This window comes from Condylostylus longicornis, unplaced genomic scaffold (genome assembly GCF_029603195.1).
Source record: "Condylostylus longicornis isolate FDR11 unplaced genomic scaffold, ASM2960319v2 ptg000139l, whole genome shotgun sequence".
NCBI lineage: Eukaryota > Metazoa > Arthropoda > Insecta > Diptera > Dolichopodidae > Condylostylus > Condylostylus longicornis.
In genome coordinates, this window is record NW_026578107.1 from 165,902 (window position 1) to 186,045 (window position 20,144).

Below are 20,144 nucleotides of genomic sequence, written 5' to 3' on the forward strand. Positions count from 1 at the left end.
AGAAGTAATTATGGTGTCCAAACTCGGGAAATCCTTGAAGAAAGCAAAGTCTTACATGCTCATTTTACTGTTACCAATAATGTCTAAGCTTTTTGAAAGACTTTTATTAAGGAGATTGAAGTCAATAATAGAAAATAGGGGCCTCGTACCAAACCATTAGTTTGGATTTAGAAGAAACCATCCTGCAATAAACCAGGTCCATAGAATAACGAATTTTTATAGAAAAAAGCTTAGAAAATAAGGAAGTCTGTTCCTCTATATTTCTAGGTTTAGCAAAGGCATTCGACAAGGTATGGCACAATATACTTTTTTTTCATTTTCATTCACATAGGAATTTCGGGAGAGGGAAAGATTACGCGATAGATGTTACCTGCTTTTTTCCAATGTATTTTTAAAGGCGCACAAGGGAATTTTTTTTATATATAAAGAATAGAGAAAAATACTAAGCATTTTAAAGACGCTTTTAAATAAATTAATTAAATTTAATTAATTCTAATTTAATAAATTTAAATATTTTACCAAAATTTATAATTTTATAATTCATAAAATAAATTTATTAAAAAAAAGAAAAAAATAATGAGTTTTGTTTAAATTTGATTTTTTTTACAGATATTTAAAATGAAAAAATATTTTGAAATATTTTTTAGTTTGAAATGAAGATGCCATTAGACTGCAAGAGGATCTGCTTTCCTTTTCGACCTAGTGTAATCACAAAAATTTACTTCTTTTTTTATCGTACTTCGCTCCTAGGAGGAGCATAGGGTTGGTGCATGATTATTGCAAATAACATTTGCTGACGTCATTGAGTTTACTAAGTATGTGACGAACCTACCGTAGTTTTTTCTTTATATTTGAAATTTAAGGCTATTCAATTTATTGTGTTATTTTGCTGGTATTTTTTTTAATATTAGATATTATTGGAATATGGTAATTAGTTATTATTAATTTTTTTTACCGACCGTATTGTGTAAACAATAGGTAGGTTATGTGATGGCAACAAATTTTGCATATCGAATTTTCGGTGGGAATGCACTTCTCCATAGTAGGGAAGTGTAAATAAACTATTTTTAGCAACCTGTCGGTCTGTCGGTCTGTCGGTCTGTCCGTCTGTCGGTCTGTCGGTCTGTCGGTCTGTCGGTCTGTGTGTGCACGCGTGTATCTCAAGTTCGGCTGAACCGATTTTGATGAAATTTTATATGTAAGTTTGTTTCCACCATGGCACGGATCGATCACCTTTTGGTATATATCAGGCCTCGGGAACTGCACTTTTTAGCGGGCCTGTTTTACATTTTTTAACATTTTGAAGAAAATATTCAACCGATTTACTTGAAATTTTATATATGAACTCCTCGTATTAAAACAATGAACATATAAATTTTTTGGAAAGATCAGGGCTCGAAAACGGATTTGCGGGCCGATTTTACATTTTTCACCATTTTGAAGAAAGTATTCAACCGATTTACTTGAAATTTCATATATAAGCTTTGCTCGATCATACGCAAAAATTCCTAACTTTTGGAAGAAATCAGGCGTCAGCAACTGGGCGTTTACTACGGGCCAAATATACATTTTTGTGTATATAAAGAGAAATAATCAACCGATTTCATTGAAATTTAATATATGAATTCCCCGTATTAAAACAATGAACATGTAAATTTTTTGGAAAGATCAGGGCTCGAGAACTGTTTTGCGGGCCGATTTTACATTTTTCACCATATCCACAGAACAAATTGATGGAATTTCTTGAAATTTGATATTTGAGTTCTGGTTGTTACCGAAACTAACTGGCGAGCATTTCAGGGAATTCGGGTAGCACATTTGATATTTGAGTTCTGGTTGTTACCGAAACTAACCGGCGAGCATTTCAGGGAATTCGGGTAGCACATTTGATATTTGAGTTCTGGTTGTTACCGAAACTAACCGGCGAGCATTTCAGGGAACTCGGGTAGCACAAAGCGAATCTCTACTGAGAGCCAAATTTACATTTTTCTAAGTATGTTAACTATAAGCTTAAAGAAGTATTTAACAGACATTTTTATAATATTCTGTAACACTTTCATTTAACTAGACAATACACAATGCGGTCGGTTATGTGCTGACCACATCAGATTTTTTTATTTCATAAACGCAACACCGCAAAAAAATAATGTGATACATACGCAATATATTTTGACAGTTGTATAAAAACTTTTGCTATTTTGAATTTGCAATATTGTGTTCATGAACAAAAATTGTCGTTAACAAAAAAAAATTTATTTATTTTGGGTCAAATAGTGAAAAATTAACAAGTAAAAACGTTTCAGTCGGTATAAACCGATTGAATTATACCCTGCACCTTTTGTTATTGTGTAGCAATTACTCGAACCTGTGAGATCATTATATAGAAACTTCACGGACATGTCTGACCTATCATTGGACATCCGACTGCCAAGTTTCATCAATCTGACCTTATAATTTTTCAAAATATTTAAAATTAGCTTTTGGAGTTGTATGGTAAGTACCTAAACCTGTCAAGCAATTTCATCAAAACTTCACAAATATATCTGATCTATAATCGGACACACAACTGCCAAGTTTCATGAATCTGACTTTATTATTTTTCCAAATATTAAGAATAAGCTTTTAGACTTGTATGGGATCTACTCGAACCTGTTAAGCAATTCCACCACAACTTCAGAAATATGTCTGACCCATAATTGGACACATGACTGCCAAGTTTCATGAATCTGACTTTATTATTTTTCCAAATATTAAGAATAAGCTTTTAGACTTGTATGGGAGCTACTCGAACCTGTCAAGCAATCGCATCAAAACTTAAGAAATATGTCTGAGCCATAATTGGACACATGACTGCCAAGTCTCATGAATTTGACTTTATTATTTTTCCAAATATTTAAAATAAGTTTTTGGGGTTGTATGGCAAGTACCCGAACCTGTCAAGCACTTCCACTAAAACTTCACAAATATATCTGATCTATAATCGGACACACAACTGCCAAGTTTCATGAATCTAACTTTATTATTTTTCCAAATATTTAAAATTAGCTTATGGAGTTGTATGGCAGGTACCCGAACCCGTTGTCCGACTTAGTCCAATAACAATAGGGTTCGTCCTTGGCACAAAAGAAAAAACTTGTGAAAGTTTGGTGTCGATTGCATTATTCGTTTTTGAGTTATCGTGCGATCGGACGGACGGACGGACGGACGGACGGACGGACGGACGGACATGTCTAAATCGACTCAGAATTTTACGCTGAGCAAGAATATATATATATATCCATACCGCAGATGACTCCTTCAAGTAGTTACAAACTCCATACCAAAGTTAATATACCCTTCACGAAGTGCAGGGTATAAAAATAGGAAAAACAAAAATTAAGAAAAACAAAAAAAGAAAACTGAAACAAAAAGAAATTTTGTTCTTTTTAAGTACAATAATTAACATTTAACAAGTAAAAACGTTTCAGTCGGTATAAACCGATTGAATTATACCCTGCACCTTTCGTTATTGTGTAGCAATTACTCGAACCTGTGAGATCATTCTATAGAAACTTCACAGACATGTTTGACCTATGATTGGACATCCGACTGCCAAGTTTCATCAATCTGACCTTATAATTTTTCAAAATATTTAAAATTAGCTTTTGGAGTTGTATGGTAAGTACCTAAACCTGTCAAGCAATTCCATCAAAACTTCACAAATATATCTGATCTATAATCGGACAAACAACTGCCAAGTTTCATGAATCTGACTTTATTATTTTTCCAAATATTAAGAATAAGCTTTTAGACTTGTATGGGATCTACTCGAACCTGTTAAGCAATTCAACCACAACTTCAGAAATATGTCTGACCCATAATTGGACACATGACTGCCAAGTTTCATGAATCTGACTTTATTATTTTTCCAAATATTAAGAATAAGCTTTTAGACTTGTATGGGAGCTACTCGAACCTGTCAAGCAATCGCACCAAAACTTTAGAAATATGTCTGACCCATAATTGGACACACGACTGCCAAGTCTCATGAATTTGACTTTATTATTTTTCCAAATATTTAAAATAAGCTTTTGGGGTTGTATGACAAGTACCCGAACCTGTCAAGCAATTCCACTAAAACTTCACAAATATATCTGATCTATAATCGTACACACAACTGCCAAGTTTCATGAATCTGACTTTATTACTTTTCCAAATATTTAAAATTAGCTTATGGAGTTGTATGGCAGGTACCCGAACCTGTCAAGCAATTCCTCCAAAACTTCGGAAATATATTTGACCTATAATTGGACACATGACTGCCAAGTTTCATGAATCTGACTTTATTATTTTGGCGAATATAAAAAATTTGCTGTTGGAGTTGTATGGCAGCCACCCGAACCGGTGCAGCTATCCCATTATAATTTTTAGAGCATGTGTAGAATATAATTGGACACATGTATACAAAATTTTATATTTATACCTTTATTAGTTTTTGAAATATTTAAAATAAACTCTTGGAGTTGTATGGCAGCTACTCGAACCCGTTGTCCGACTTAATCCAATAACAATAGGGTTCGTCCTTGGAACAAAAGAAAAAACTTGTGAAAGTTTGGTGTCGATTGCATTATTCGTTTTTGAGTTATCGTGCGATCGGACGGACGGACGGACGGACGGACGGACGGACGGACATGTCTAAATCGACTCAGAATTTTACGCTGAGCAAGAATATATATATATGTCCATACCGCAGATGACTCCTTCAAGTAGTTACAAACTCCATACCAAAGTTAATATACCCTTCACGAAGTGCAGGGTATAAAAATGTAAAACCAAACTGCAAAAACTAGTAAAAAAAGTGCAGCTGATTGTTAAATCTGCTAAGCCAATTTAAATATTTTTGTGATAGATTAGCAATGTTTTATGAACAAACTTGATTAGCAACATTTATTTATGAACACAAATATAGCGCAGTTCTCGCTATATACTGTGTTTTTGAATAGGTCTTATATAATATTGAATATAATTTTTATAATGACCTGACTGGGCTTTGAGCCCGAGACCCTTCAGTTGAAGAGCCCGTGCAATAACTACTGCACCATTGGTCAGGTTTACTTCTTAAGGTTGATAAATGTGCGGTTGTTAGTTTTACTCGTAGATCAATTGCTTTTAATGTGAATTACTTTATTAATGATGGACTTATACGGAAAGTTGACTCTTCATTTCTAAAGAAGCTCATTTAAATTCAATATTCAATAAGGCCAAAAATAAGGGAATAGGTTCAGGTTTGGGCAGTCTATTATTTTTATTTTGTATTCATAAAGAGAGTTAAGGCGGTTCAGAAAATCATTATTAGATTTACACTATAGTCTAGAAGACTTGGCTCAGATATTTTGCTCATTATTCAACTAAAAAATGGGCAAGTTGATGCTGCAAGAATTAAAACGAGTGTGGATTCTAGCTTAAATACAGAAATATATTTAACACAGCCTTTCATCAAATGAATTATGGGATATACGAACCAATAAATAGAATGTTTATTAATGTTAATAAATATAAAAATATTATTGATTTGTCGCAAAGTAGAGTTGAACTAAAAAAGCTTTATTTTCTATCTTACCATAAATTTGTCTTACCTTTTTGTACAAATATGGTATACAGATATCTACACAGATATCTAATAAGAGGTGACTATAATGCCAACCATATAGATTACGTTTCTAGAATCACCTCAACTAAAGGAAAAGAGCTAAGAATTCTAGATCTCTTGAATAGAAAAAGATTTTCTAAGAGTAGGAAAAGCTATTCAAAAACTAGGTTGTTGCTATCACTCCGCTAGCACAATAAGTAAATTGGCCTACTGAGACTAACAAGATTCCTGATTTTATTGATTTTTTTATATCTAAATATATATTCGAAGACTTTTTAAGCCTTGAAGATAGTTATGATATTAATTCAGATCACTCTGCTGTCATATTAAAACTAAGTGAAAAAATTACTAGAATATTCTTTTTTTTTATTAGTATGAAAAGAAAACTTCCTTTTATTCGAAATAAAATACTTTTTTTATTTTTTTTTGCTAATATATTTCGTGCGCTGATTTTCTTCTAGAAGCACGAAATATATTAGCGAAAAAATAAAAAAAAGTATTTTATTTCGAATAAAAGGAAGTTTTCTTTTCATACCAATAAAAAAAAAAAGAATTATATTTCGGAAAAATTATCAACCATTGAAAAAAAAAAAAGAAAAAAGAAAAGAGAAAAAAAAAATTTTTTTTGAATACTAGAATATTATTTAAACCCACACTGACAAATAGCACTACAGATTAGGCGAGCTTTAAATACGAAATAATAAACAATATTAATGTAAATATTAATATACAATCAAGAGAACAATTAGATCTTGAGCTAGAAGGATTTATTAAAATCATACAAAAAGCTGCATGGAACAATACAAAAATGTCAAAGTACAACCGACAGCAAATAGCTATTCTAAAGAAATAACTGATTTAATAGGTCAGACGTAGATTGCAAAGTTCGCGTTACCCTGATGATAAGATTATTTTAAACAAACTTTCCCAGGTGCATAAAAGAAAAATCCAAGAATTTAAATCGGCAACATACATATGAAAATTATACAAAGAGCTTGTTAGCTACGAGGAAAACAAATTATTCCTTATGAAAAGCGGGAAACAGCAAAAAGAAACCGATTAAGCACCGATTTGCTCATCACATAGAGATCATATTCACGCCAAACGGAATAACATCAGATGTGAGTTTAGTAGAATCTATCGCAAATGAAGCAAGCAGCATAGCTCTACTTACTCAAGTAGAACTTGCGGAAGAGATAAGATCCCTGAAGTTGAAATTGCCAGGTTTTGATCTCATTACTGCGGAAGTAGTGAGAGAGCTACCAGGCGAGGTATTGGAACGTTTGCTATAGATTTTGGGTATGTTCCTTGTGCTTGGAAAGTCGCAGAAGTAATTATGGTGTCCAAACTCGGGAAATCCTTGAAGAAAGCAAAGTCTTACATGCTCATTTTACTGTTACCAATAATGTCTAAGCTTTTTGAAAGACTTTTATTAAGGAGATTGAAGTCAATAATAGAAAATAGGGGCCTCGTACCAAACCATTAGTTTGGATTTAGAAGAAACCATCCTGCAATAAACCAGGTCCATAGAATAACGAATTTTTATAGAAAAAAGCTTAGAAAATAAGGAAGTCTGTTCCTCTATATTTCTAGGTTTAGCACAGGCATTCGACAAGGTATGGCACAATATACTTTTTTTTCATTTTCATTCACATAGGAATTTCGGGAGAGGGAAAGATTACGCGATAGATGTTACCTGCTTTTTTCCAATGTATTTTTAAAGGCGCACAAGGGAATTTTTTTTATATATAAAGAATAGAGAAAAATACTAAGCATTTTAAAGACGCTTTTAAATAAATTAATTAAATTTAATTAATTCTAATTTAATAAATTTAAATATTTTACCAAAATTTATAATTTTATAATTCATAAAATAAATTTATTAAAAAAAAGAAAAAAATAATGAGTTTTGTTTAAATTTGATTTTTTTTACAGATATTTAAAATGAAAAAATATTTTGAAATATTTTTTAGTTTGAAAAATTTTAACTTATCCTTTTTGCTAACTACACATATTTAATACGAGTACGAGTAGTAGAGGTCAGATAAGAAAATAAAATAAATAAAATAAATACGCTCCTGTTACGACTTTGACAATGCTCGAAGCAAAGAAAGAGACAGCTTGAAAGAATTTGGCTTAATTGTTTTTTCAAGATGCTCCTTCCTTTAGTATTTCTAATACCTTGGGTAGTACTAATGTCTTTATATCTAACAAGTCCCAATACCCAATTTTTTTACGAAATATTACGAATTTTTGGCTTCGTTGCTGGTTTTTTCTTTAAATGCCACTGATCGTGTCATATTTATACCCGTACGAACGTATGTTCGAAGGGCTAATGTGTCTCATAAAAGTCGTTGAAATTACTTGGCTCCTTCTGGTACCTGCCATACAACTTCAAAAGTTATTTGGCTATATCTCAGAAACTATAAAAGCTGTGATATTGAGATTTCACACAAGTAAATATATTAGTAGGGCCGATATGCTTGATAAAATTCGCTAAAATTTCTTGGCTCTTTCTGGTAGCTGCCATACAACTTCAAAATTTATTTAGCTATAGCTCAGAAACTGTAAAAGTTGTGGTATTGAAATTTCACACAAACGAATATATTAGTAGGGCCAATGTGTCACATAAAAGTCGTTGAAATTACTTGGCTCCTTCTGGTACCTGCCACACAACTTCAAAAGTTATTTGACTATATATTTCAGAAACTATTAAAGCTATGGTATTGAAATTTCACACAAACGAATATATTAGTAGGGCCAATGTGTCACATAAAAGTCTTTCAAATTACTTGGCTCCTTCTGGTACCTGCCACACAACTTCAAAAGTTATTTGACTATATTTCAGAAACTATTAAAGCTATGGTATTGAAATTTCACACAAACGAATATGTTAGTAGGGCCAATGTGTCTCATAAAAGTCGTTGAAATTACTTGGCTCCTTCTGGTACCTGCCATACAACTTCAAAAGTTATTTGGCTATATCTCAGAAACTATAAAAGCTGTGATATTGAGATTTCACACAAGTGAATATATTAGTAGGGCCGATGTGCTTGATAAAATTCGCTAAAATTTCTTGGCTCTTTCTGGTAGCTGCCATACAACTTCAATAGTAGTTTGGCACACCAGTATTTTGAAAAACACATAGTACAGAAATTTTGCATAAATTAATATAGTAATATGGCAACTTAAAGTCACAGTCTGCCCCATAGTTAGTTATGGCACATTAGTTATTCGCACATAGGATAACGCATTCGTACGGGTATCACAGAGTTGACAAGGTCAACTCTATTTTTTTTTTCATTTTTATTATTTTTTTCTTTTTTTTACGTAAAAAAGAGTAATGTCTTTATATCTAACAAGTCCCAATACTCAATTTTTTTTTACGAAATATTACGAATCTTTGGCTTCGTTCCTGTTTTTTTCTTTAAATGCTACTGATCGTGTCATATTTCTTATTATTTTTTTCTTTTTTTTACGTAAAAAAGAGTTTAATATTTTAAAAAATCTCAGGATATTATACACATTTTTTAAAAAGCTTCCCATTTAAATTCTGTTGCACGAAAAAGAAAGAAAGGTAGGAGGGAAGATAAAATGAAAAAAATTTCAAATTCATATTTCATTATGGTTTCAAATGTTAATGAGGAAGGATGTATGTTTTTTCATGCACATTTTGTATTTCCCAATAAGGTAAGTTGAGTAGTGTCGGCTAACAAAAATGTTATTAAAAGTAATATAGGTTGACACATTTCAATAATTTTAATTATTTCATTTCGGTTATTTATACGTTACTTATAAAATTGTTTCAAATAATTTCAGTTAGTTTTTAAGTTATTAAAAATAAATATGTACCTGCTTCCAATAAATTTTTTTTAAATAATTATTTTAAAACTATTTCAAACATGTTATATTGAGTGCTGCAAACATTTTGCTGTGCTCTTTTTTCATATTTTATTAGCAGGTAAACAAGAGCATTCTATTTATAAAATGTCCCTGCATGTGTATGTATGACCTATCTTAATTCTAAGCGGAAAGAATATTACATAAAGAACAAACATTTTAAAATACCTGTTATTTTACAGTCGGAATTTTTGAGTCATTTGGTAAAATAGCATTTATTTCAAAAATATAAAATTTGTATTTAACAAATAGTATTTGATTGTATTTTATATATTGTTTTCTAATTCCCTCTTCCAACTTTTTCTTTACTATGTATTTATATCAATATTCAATAATTATCTTTCATTAATTATATTTTCAACTTGACACCAAAGTTACTCCCCGTATCTTGAGTTAACTTACCCTATGAGAAAAAAAAGCTGTTCACTTAAAAATAATGAAATGCTTTCAGTAACATATAAAACGTTGAAGGCGAAGGATGTGCTTGTTGTTTTTCCGCTTTTTTTATAATTTTAAAATAATTATGAATGAAAATATTAATATATTTTTTGATTTTTCAAATATATTTTCTAAATTTTACCTGCTTTATAATAAGTGTGAATTTATTTTAATATTTCTTCTCAAAAAATAGCCACTTTGATTTAAAAAAACCCATATAAAATAAGGTCGTGCTTTCAAGTTTCTCTCTGAGCATTGGGACTTGTTAGATATAAAGACATTAATTATATACATTTTTTAAAAAGCTTCGCATTTAAATTCTATATTTCTATTGCACAAAAAAGAAAGAAAGATAGGAGGAAGAAAAAATGATAAAAAATTTGAAATTCATATTTCAGTATATTTTCAAATGTTAATGAGGAAGGATGTATGATTTTTCACGCACATTTTGTATTTCCCAATAAGGTAAGTTGAGTAGTGTCGGCTAACAAAAATGTTAATAAAAGTAATATAGGTTGACACATTTCAACAATTTGAATTATCTCATTTCGATTATTTATACGTTACTTATAAAATTGTTTCAAATAATTTCAGTTAGTTTTTAAGTTATTAAAAATAAATATGTATGTACCTACTTCCAATCAATTTTTTTTTTAAATAATTATTTTAAAACTATTTCAAACATGTTATATGGAGTGCTTCAAAAATTTTGTTGTGCACTTCTTTCATATTTTATTTGCTGCTAAACAAGAGCAATCTATTTATAAATTGGCCCTGCCTGTGTATGAGGCTTTATAGTAAACACAAACGGACAAAAATTTACATCAGTACCTACTACCTGTCGTTTTACAATCGGAGTTTTTGAGTCATTTGCTAAGACAATATTTATTTCAAAAATAAAAAAGATATTCGAATCCGGTCATAAAAATATATTATTGTCTTTTCCAAAACCTTTCAAATATTTTTTTACTTGTAGGTAATATATTAAGTTTTAAAAAATTTTCTCAGAAATAGAGATAAAATTTAGAAGTGTATACAAAATTTGTATTTAAAAAATAATATTTGATTGTATTTTAAATATTATTTTCTAATTCCCTCTTAAAATTTTTTCTTTACTACTATTGTATTTATATCAATATTAAATAATTATCTTTCATTAATTATATTTTCAACTTGACACCACAGTTACTTCCCATATCTTGAGTTAATTTACCCTATGAGAAAAAAAAAGCTGTTCACTTAAAAATAATGAAATGCTTTCAGTAACATATAAAACGTTGACGGCGAAGGTTGTGCTTGTTGTTTTTCCGCTGTTTCAAGAATTTTAAAATTTCTGAATGAAAATATTAATATATTTTCTTGATTTTTCAAATATATTTTTAGAATTTTACCTGCTTTATAATAAGTGTAAATTTATTTTAATATTTCTAAACCCATATAAAATAAGGTTGTGGTTTCAAGTTTCTCTCTGAGCATTGGGATTTGTTAGATATAAAGACATTAGTAGTACCATTACACTTTGTTTGCCTCGTCTTGGCAATGTACAGTAATGATGCAAATACAGACTAATACCTGCCTCCTTGTAGAAAATTTTTTGAAGAGGTTTTTGTAAAATGTCTTGTCCGGCATTTCCAAAACCAGATTTCAATAAAGAAGTGAGAAAAAAGTTGTAGCATTTAATTGAATTGAACAATGCTGTTACAAGATTTTTAAAGATTCTTCTAAATATTCAAAACATTTAATCCGATATTATAATTAATATAATACTGCATGTCCGTCTTTACTATTTCTATTTGTTTACTTATTGTTTCCATGTATTTAAAATAAAATATTTCAAATTAAAATATGAATTTGGACAATTTTAATGCTTTTTTTACATTATATGTACATAAATTACTTAACTATTTTGAACATTTGATATTAATAAAAGCAGCGAATATAACATTAACCCAAGTATGAACAATGCATATACATATACATGTATGCATGGATATATCTAGGGTTTTCTGTCTGAACATGATATTTACATTTTGACAAAAAAAGTTATGAATTAAGCGGTATAACTTAAAATTATAAGAGTTTTCTATGGCAAAAAGAAATGTAATTTTTCCAGTAATTCTAAAAAAAACTTTGAAGAGCATTATAGCTAACCAATTGTTAAAAAAATGTTTTCTGACAAAATTAGATATTAACAGTTATTCACTTTTCGAGATCATAAAATTTTCTAAGAAGGCATTGAAATATAGATACATATGTCATGATTCATATAAGTAGCACACACGTGTACAAACATTTAAAACTAGTTAAGTGAACTTATTCAATTCTGATTAATACTAAAATTTATTGTGCTTGGAAAAAGTTTATATCCATACATATCTTATTTGATATAAAAAAATATGTTAAAATTTTTATTCTATGCAATATTTAGTAGCAACATTTTAAAATACCAACTTTTAAAACCATATTGACTAAGTTTTCACTAGATAATGTTTTAGTAAAACAAAAATAACGCAAAAAAAATTTAAGAATGCTTTACGCGAAATGGCAAAAATGTACATGTCATGTATGTAGATATCATGTTCTGATAGAAAACCCTATATAGGATATATATTTATGGATATATGTGTATATAAATATGTATATTTACAAATATGAATATCTATACGTGTGTGAGTATAAATATAAGAAGTTTACATATTATTTTTACTATACTATCGCCATTAACTATATAAGTAAGTTTCATTACGTATTTCGTGTGCACGAGTATATGTACATATGTATGTATATATTCGCTTGTTCAACAAGGAAAGAATTATACACTCTGTCGGTAATTAAAACAGATTCACTTGATTTATTATAATTAATTGGTTGCAATTATTTTTCAGTTTTAAAATTAAATATCTTAACTCACATAAATTTTTAAATAATCATTTTATTAAAGGATACAAATCGTCTTTAAGTAAAATACACTCATATGTATATGTACTCGTATCTATATATACATATGTATATATGTATATATATATATACATTTCCTTTAAGACTTTGAAATTCCTTTACAACAGTTGAAAACTGTAAATATTATATTTATCTATAAAATTAAAATTGTATGATGAAATTCAGTTTTCCTTATTGTAATTTTAGTTATAGCAGATAAGCTCAAAATATTGAAAAGTCTATATATTAGACTTAGTTTTAGTTAGATAAAGGGAGATCATTTATTATTTAGTCAGCGAAAGTTAGAATATATAGGCTTCCTACAAGAACGTCGGGAATGAACAAATCGTTCTATGAAGCATTCGCTATTTGTGTATGAAAATGTACAAACATTTTTTTTAGATTTTCATGTTCTTATAATTTGGTTATAATTTGTATAATTAATTGCTTTATGTGCTAAATTGTATTTGTAAAATCTTACTTATTACAAAAATAATATATGTATGTATATAAATATGTACTTTTATATAATATTTTTTTGGCGTTTTTAATTGCTATGAATAAAACGACATCCTTTTAATTAATGATTTAAGTTTTCTTATGTGTAAGTACCTATAATTCTTCAAGTTCATTTAATTTTTGGAAAATATTTCATCCTTTCACCGGTTACGTAAAATGCTTTTCATTTAAAAGCTTACTTTTAATATCAAGGAATTTCAATACAAAATGAGTAAAATGGGTTCATATTTGTATACATATATGCATGGACATATTTGGAAAGTTGATTTGGGAAACCTTATATACGTACACATACATACAAATGGTTTAACAAATATTTAAAAAAAATATAATATGTTTTTCGAACAAATAAAAAAATAAAATCATTTTTTGGTTTTGTTAAATATTTTTTAATGTATATAATTAATATTTTGTTGTATTAAGCAAATTTTTGTTTGATAATTAATAAAAATGTTCAGCCTCAACAGATTTTTTTTAAAGCAGGATGTTCTTTAAAAAAAATGGTTTTTCAAACATCTTAGAAATTTTTTTGTCTACATCTATTATTTTTTTTTTGCTTTTTTATTTCTAAAATGACTCAAAACACTTTTTGTATGCAAATACGTACGTAATATACTAATTAAATACTCACCCGTATGAATATATGTGTGTTTCTTCATATCACTTTTCTGATGAAATCGTTTTCCACAATAATTGCAAGGGTACGGCCTTGTGTCACTGTGTATTAATAAATGTGTTGACAGCGTACTTGACCGTTTGAATTGCTTGCCACATTGTTTGCATTCAAAAACTTTTTCTACGTTATGAACAGCTCTTTTATGTTATTGATTATAATGTAATAAAAAATTCATAAAAAAACAAAGAGAAAACAAAAGTAAAATTTTGATATTTGCTTTTTTATATACAATTCACGTGTGTTGAAAAACTATTCGTTAAAAGATGAGATTTAATGGAACTTACCGATGCTGACTTAAGCTTACTTCATGACCAAATGTTTTATTGCATAATTCACAGGCATACGGTTTTTTACCGTGGTGAGTTCTTCTTGCATGCACCTCGAGACCATGAGCAGTACTAAACATTTTTTCGCATTTCATACACGAGTATAAATCACTAAATTGTGGTAATCCAGGCCATTTTGGTAAATGATGGAAATGCACATGAGGACCATGTGAAAATCCTAGTTGTACGTTTGGTGCATGAACAGTCCTGCCGTTAGTTCCCGTATTTTCGTTTATACCCGGATTATTGCCAGATATATGTCCAGTAGCCATTAGCGCGCGTAATCGCATGAAATCTTCCTGTGATGTTGGATGATAACTTTAAATGAAATAATAGAAAACTGGTAGGGTTAAAATATACATGCTATATGAAATAAATATTTGAAAATATTATATAGCATGTATATATTATATACATGCTATATAATACTTTCAAATATGAAATTGTTAACAAAATGAAGCTATACAATTAAGTACAGTTTGAAAATTAATTTAATGAACTATTTTTGCCCTTTATTTTGGAAATTTACAAATTATCTTCTTAATTTATTATAAACCTTATGTATTTGATATTTTGTAAAGAACAAGTGATACTTAATTTAATATTTTATAAAAATTTTGTAATATTTTGGACGTTTAAACTGAGCAAAAGATTACTGCAGGCATGTTTATGCAAAAATATAGTTTTAAAAAATATAATACTCTTTTACAAAATTATTTTCTTTGTTTCTTAAAAAACTTACCTTGAAGTTCCATGTTGTTGACCTTGATGAAATGCAAAAGCAAATGCAGCCAAAGGAAATGGCGTAATAAATGGTCGATGCAACATTCCCGTTTGTTCATAACCATGTGCATAATTATTTCTAAATATTTCAAATGAACTAACAGGTACTGGCGATTTTGGAATATTGGAAGCAGCTGGTTGATCTTGTTTTAAAAGTGCAGATACTGAGAAACCCACCGACTTTTTCGAGGCAGTCGAATGCAAACCGACACTATCACCCGATAAATCATGCATAATTTTGTTAGATGATTGCAACACAGGATATAAAGGAGGTGGCGGCGAGTCGACTTCCAGCTCTGAAGAACTAGTTGAGCTAGATCGTGTTATCATTTCAGGAGTTCTTGAAGAACTTCGAGATGGTGATTTGGATTCATGTTTGAAACGTTTTATATGCGCATTGTCGCTTTTTGGTGATTTATCATAAGAATATTTTACACTATCATTGTCTTCATCTTCAGATAGATCAGAAGATCTTACTAGACGGCTAATTCCAAATGCTAATTCATCTAAATGAAAACAAAATAAAATTTTATATACACAAAAACTATATATTTATATAGAGAAATATTAGTACATCTACGAACATAATATAATAACATAAAATTAATCCCTTATCACATTCTAACACACAATTAAAATGAATTTTCCGTATTTTGTTGATTTAAATTGCTAAATTTACTTTAAACATCTGTTCAGTGATACACTAAATTAAATGGAGCATAACAACCATATTATTAAATTTTCATCTCAGTTATTGAAATATGTATATACAGTAAAAACAATTTGACAAAATCACACACGATTCGTAACGGATATAAATAAATATTCTTATACGAGTATATGTATTTAACATGTATGAATCGTTGCAATTGGAATTAATTGTTGAAGTTGCATCAATCTAACTTCTTAAGTTCTATTTTGTTTTTACCTAACCTTATTTCACCCCCTTTTAAATTTCTATATAAATCCTCCCTATTGTATTATTTTAATATAATTCTCATCTAATTCTTCTAAAGATCTATTTATTTTATATACAAGGTGTTTCGCATAAGGTAACCAATAATTTGAGGGATGATTTTTTGACCAATTTGCAGCGAAAAAATTGTTGTGTTGACGAAGGTGCGGGGGCGGTTGGCTAAAGCCTGTTGGGTCAAAAAATAAAGTTGGATCAAACCAATGGTTTGTATTGTAGCACTTTTCCCTTCAAAAATTGAAAATACTGCTTTTAAATACAGTGTACGTATATCTACGACACTATTAAAATTATTTTCATTCATAAAGGAAACTAGGATTGCATGTAGTATTTAGGATGAATGATTTATGCAGTCTTTGAAATAAAGCAATATATAATTTAAAAGCCCTTTTTAACCTCATAATCCTCAATTTTAAGGGTTAATTGCGTGAGTTAAGAAAAATATTTATATTTTTTAATGTCATGGAATTTACCGCTAGCTTTTTGCGTATATAGAAATTTGAAAAAGTTTCTGGTTTCGGTAATATAAGGCGTCAAAAGTTCAAATATTACAAATTTCAAGAGGCGATAAATTGAGAGAGGGTGGAGATGGAAAAAAATTTTCTTGTAACGAAATAAACTTTTTGTTAGTGTCTAAAAGCTGCTAAAATTTCAGGCTCCCAAAATCTGGGGTCTAGAACAAAAACGACATCAAAAATTTGTAAAAAACGGATTTTAGGTAACGGTAAATTTTAACAGCCATTTTTTTTGTTTAAAGTTTAGCTATAGTATGCCACGATAGGAGAAGCAAGCCGCTGCCTTTTTGCGTTTGCAGAATTTGAAAAATGCTTATGGTTTCACTGCAATAAATAGTTAAAAAATGGAATTTTTATGGTGGGTAAATATTTTCTTCTACAGAAATAAGTTTCTAGTAAAGATCTATGTACATATTAAATTTCAGTTTTGTATCTTCAAGAGTGTAGAAGTTTTGTAAACATGTGAAACTACAAGCACTCTTTTCAAAAATTTTTTGGAAAAGTGCTAAAGAGATGGGGGAAAATGCCATTCATGCTTGATTGCTTGAAATTGGTCAAAAAATCATCCCAGAAATTTTGCATTCAAGTGAAACACCCTGCATACACCGTAGACATAATATACAAATGCAATAAGAAAAAACACCCCTTCGAAAGAAAATCAAAGGCAATTTCAATGCGAAGGCTTTTAAATAACAATTTTAATATAAAAAACGATAATTGTAAGAAGAGATTGATAAATTATTAACGACGAGAGCACATCGCAACTGAATTTTACTCTATAATTTTATGGGCGTTTTGTATTGTATTTTCTACGAATTTTTTGTTATACGGGTGTATGATTTCAAATGCAATAATTAATAGTTAAAAAATATTATGTAAAGGTTTAAAAAATAAATGTTCTTTCTTAAAAAATTAAGGTTTCAAAAAAATTTTCTAATTTCCTTCGGTCGACAAAAATGAAAAACGTTATTTTAAATTTATTTTATTATTTTATCATAATATAGGATGCAAACACATGCCCAAGCAAATATATTAAAATGTCTACCTTTGACTTTTGAACGTATGTACATTAATATTTTCACAAAAGTGTTTGTTTGAGCGTTAACCGCAAGTGCCTCTTTTGCTTTATATTTCACAAAACTCGGTTCTTATTATTGAATAATACGTTTGACTAGAACTTAAATTCTTGTTTCGGATCGAAATCATAAAATTTGACGCCTTTAAATTATTTTCTTTAGGGGTACATCCGTCCTTTATTGTAGCCATGTTAAGCAATTTTGGATTTGTAATTGATTGTATTCGAGCCGAAATCTGACAAAAATTTGAATTTTTTTAATGAACCAATTTGAAAGTAGTAGAAATCATTTAAATGAAATTTTCTTTAAAAAGTATTTGACGCATAAAATAAATTTCCTTATTCATTTTATTTTAAACTTTTTTTAAATATTTTCTGACACGTTTCGAATTTTCTATGGCCCGCGTGGTATTGAACTTTTTCATATTTTTGTTCTATTTATGCAAAAGTTTTTAGGGAAAAAAATTTAAAAATTTTTTTATGTGTAAATTTTTAGAAAGAATTATTTGCATTGTTTTCCAAATGAAATTATAGCGGATTTGAATCATTTTCCCAATATTTCTCTTTTAAACTCTTTGAGTTCTACTTCTAGAAGAGAAAGCTTAGTTTTTAATGAAATTTCTGCTCCTGAAGTACTTAAAATAAAAGTACTTAAAATGGTTTGAAAAATTCAAACTCTAAATCCGATTTTTCTCAGGTTTTATCGAATAATATTCTGAAGCAAATAGCGGTGTATATTGTTGATATTTTAAGTTGTTTGTTTAATTTTAGTGGTTTTCATGGTACATTTCCCGATGAGCTGAAAACAGCAGTGGTTCTATCACTTTTTAAAAAGTGAAATGCTTTAACAATTATAGGCCTATTCCATTCTTGCCTGTTTTCTCTAAAATTTTTGAAAGGGTCGTTTTGTTAATTATTTAGAGAAATATAGTTGCTTCAGCAGTGTTCAATTTGGTTTTAGGAGTAGCATGTCAAATGAGTCGGCATTATTGAAATTCTGCGGTGCGTTTTATAATGGTCTCAACAATTCTGTCTGTTCCGCTTTATTTGTAGATATCACGAAAGCGTTTGATACTGTTCGACATGATATTTTTTTGGATAACTTACATGGGTTTGGTTACGTCATTTTATTTTCAAGTGGCTTGCCTTTTTTGTTTGTAATAGAAAACAATTGATGAATTTAAATTGTTGCTCTAGCTCTCTTATGTATTCAAAAGTTGGTATGCCGCAAGGATCAGTTCTTGGACCAATTGTATTTTAATTTTTATTGACTAAATTCTAAACCTTCCTTTTAAGGGTAAAGTTACTGCATTTGTCGATGACGTTGCGTTTGTTGTTGATATGAACCATGATCCGGATCTTGTAAAGAAGTGGTTTTTTGACAATAAGCTACTTGTAAGTAATAAAACAAAAGTAATTCATTTTGGTTTTAGTGGCTATTTGCCCTCGGAATGTCCTGTCAAGTATCACTCTTTAATTTGTGATAAATTTCCACTTTTTAATAATTTTAAAGTTTATTCCTATGATGAGTCCAGATCTTGTAGTGATGGTTGTTTCATAATTGAATGGGTTAGTGAATTAAAATATCTGGGTGTGTTGTTGGACAAAAGGCTTAACTGGGCAAATCATTGTAATTATTTAAAGAAATATTTTATGAATGATTTAAGAAACCTATACAATTTGAGTTTTAATTGTTCTACCAAGGTGTTAAGGATGTTTTACTATGCGTTATTTGATTTAAAGTTGCAATACGCTATTGTTTGTTGGAGTGGATCGTATTTCAATAAGATTTACTCTTTATTGGTCTAACAGAAGCATGCTGTGAGGCTGATTCTGAGGAAAAATAGACGTGAGCATACTTTTCCATTTGTTTTAACTTTAAATTTATTGTCACTTCATTATTTATATTTATATAAGTGTCTGAAAATTTTCTTGTTTAGATGTGGGTACTCAAGTAGGCGTTTAATTTTCGTTTATAATTTGAATGCAGTTGTTGAACAAAGGTCATGCACATCTTATTACCGACCGTATTGTGTATACAATAGGTAGGTAATTAATTAATTTTATTTTTTGAATATTAAATATATCAATCAAAACTCGTTAAATAATTGGAGCTTATTTAAAACTTATTTTACTTTTTCTATTTATATATTATTGTTATATATTTTTACTTTTCTGAAATGCTATAGTTGTGATATGAAAATGTAAAATAAATAAAATAAAAAAAAAATTTGGTAATAATAAAAGCTTCTATATTTTACAATAATGCAATTGTGGGTGTAGTAATACAGTTTATTTCAAGTTTCGTACAAAATTCAAATAGGTTTCCCTTTATTTTCTTTTAATACCCTGCATCTTCGTGAATATACCCTT

The 20,144-nt window shown here is 29.2% G+C and overlaps 1 protein-coding gene across 3 annotated transcripts in view; it reads right to left on the reverse strand.

Annotated features, from left to right (window-relative positions):
- LOC129615634 (GATA zinc finger domain-containing protein 14-like) overlaps nt 1-20,144 on the reverse strand; it is a 92,633-nt gene that overhangs the window by 52,965 nt on the left and 19,524 nt on the right. For 2 of the 3 annotated variants that reach the window (XM_055530947.1, XM_055530946.1), the window contains 3 exons: nt 15,168-15,714; nt 14,384-14,743; nt 14,055-14,236 (listed from right to left, as the gene is read on the reverse strand). In XM_055530947.1, coding sequence (XP_055386922.1) covers nt 14,055-14,236; nt 14,384-14,743; nt 15,168-15,714 — 1,089 coding nt within the window. Of the gene's footprint in view, nt 1-14,054; nt 14,237-14,383; nt 14,744-15,167; nt 15,715-20,144 lie in introns of those variants that run through there. The other variant, XM_055530948.1, reaches the window with a different exon arrangement.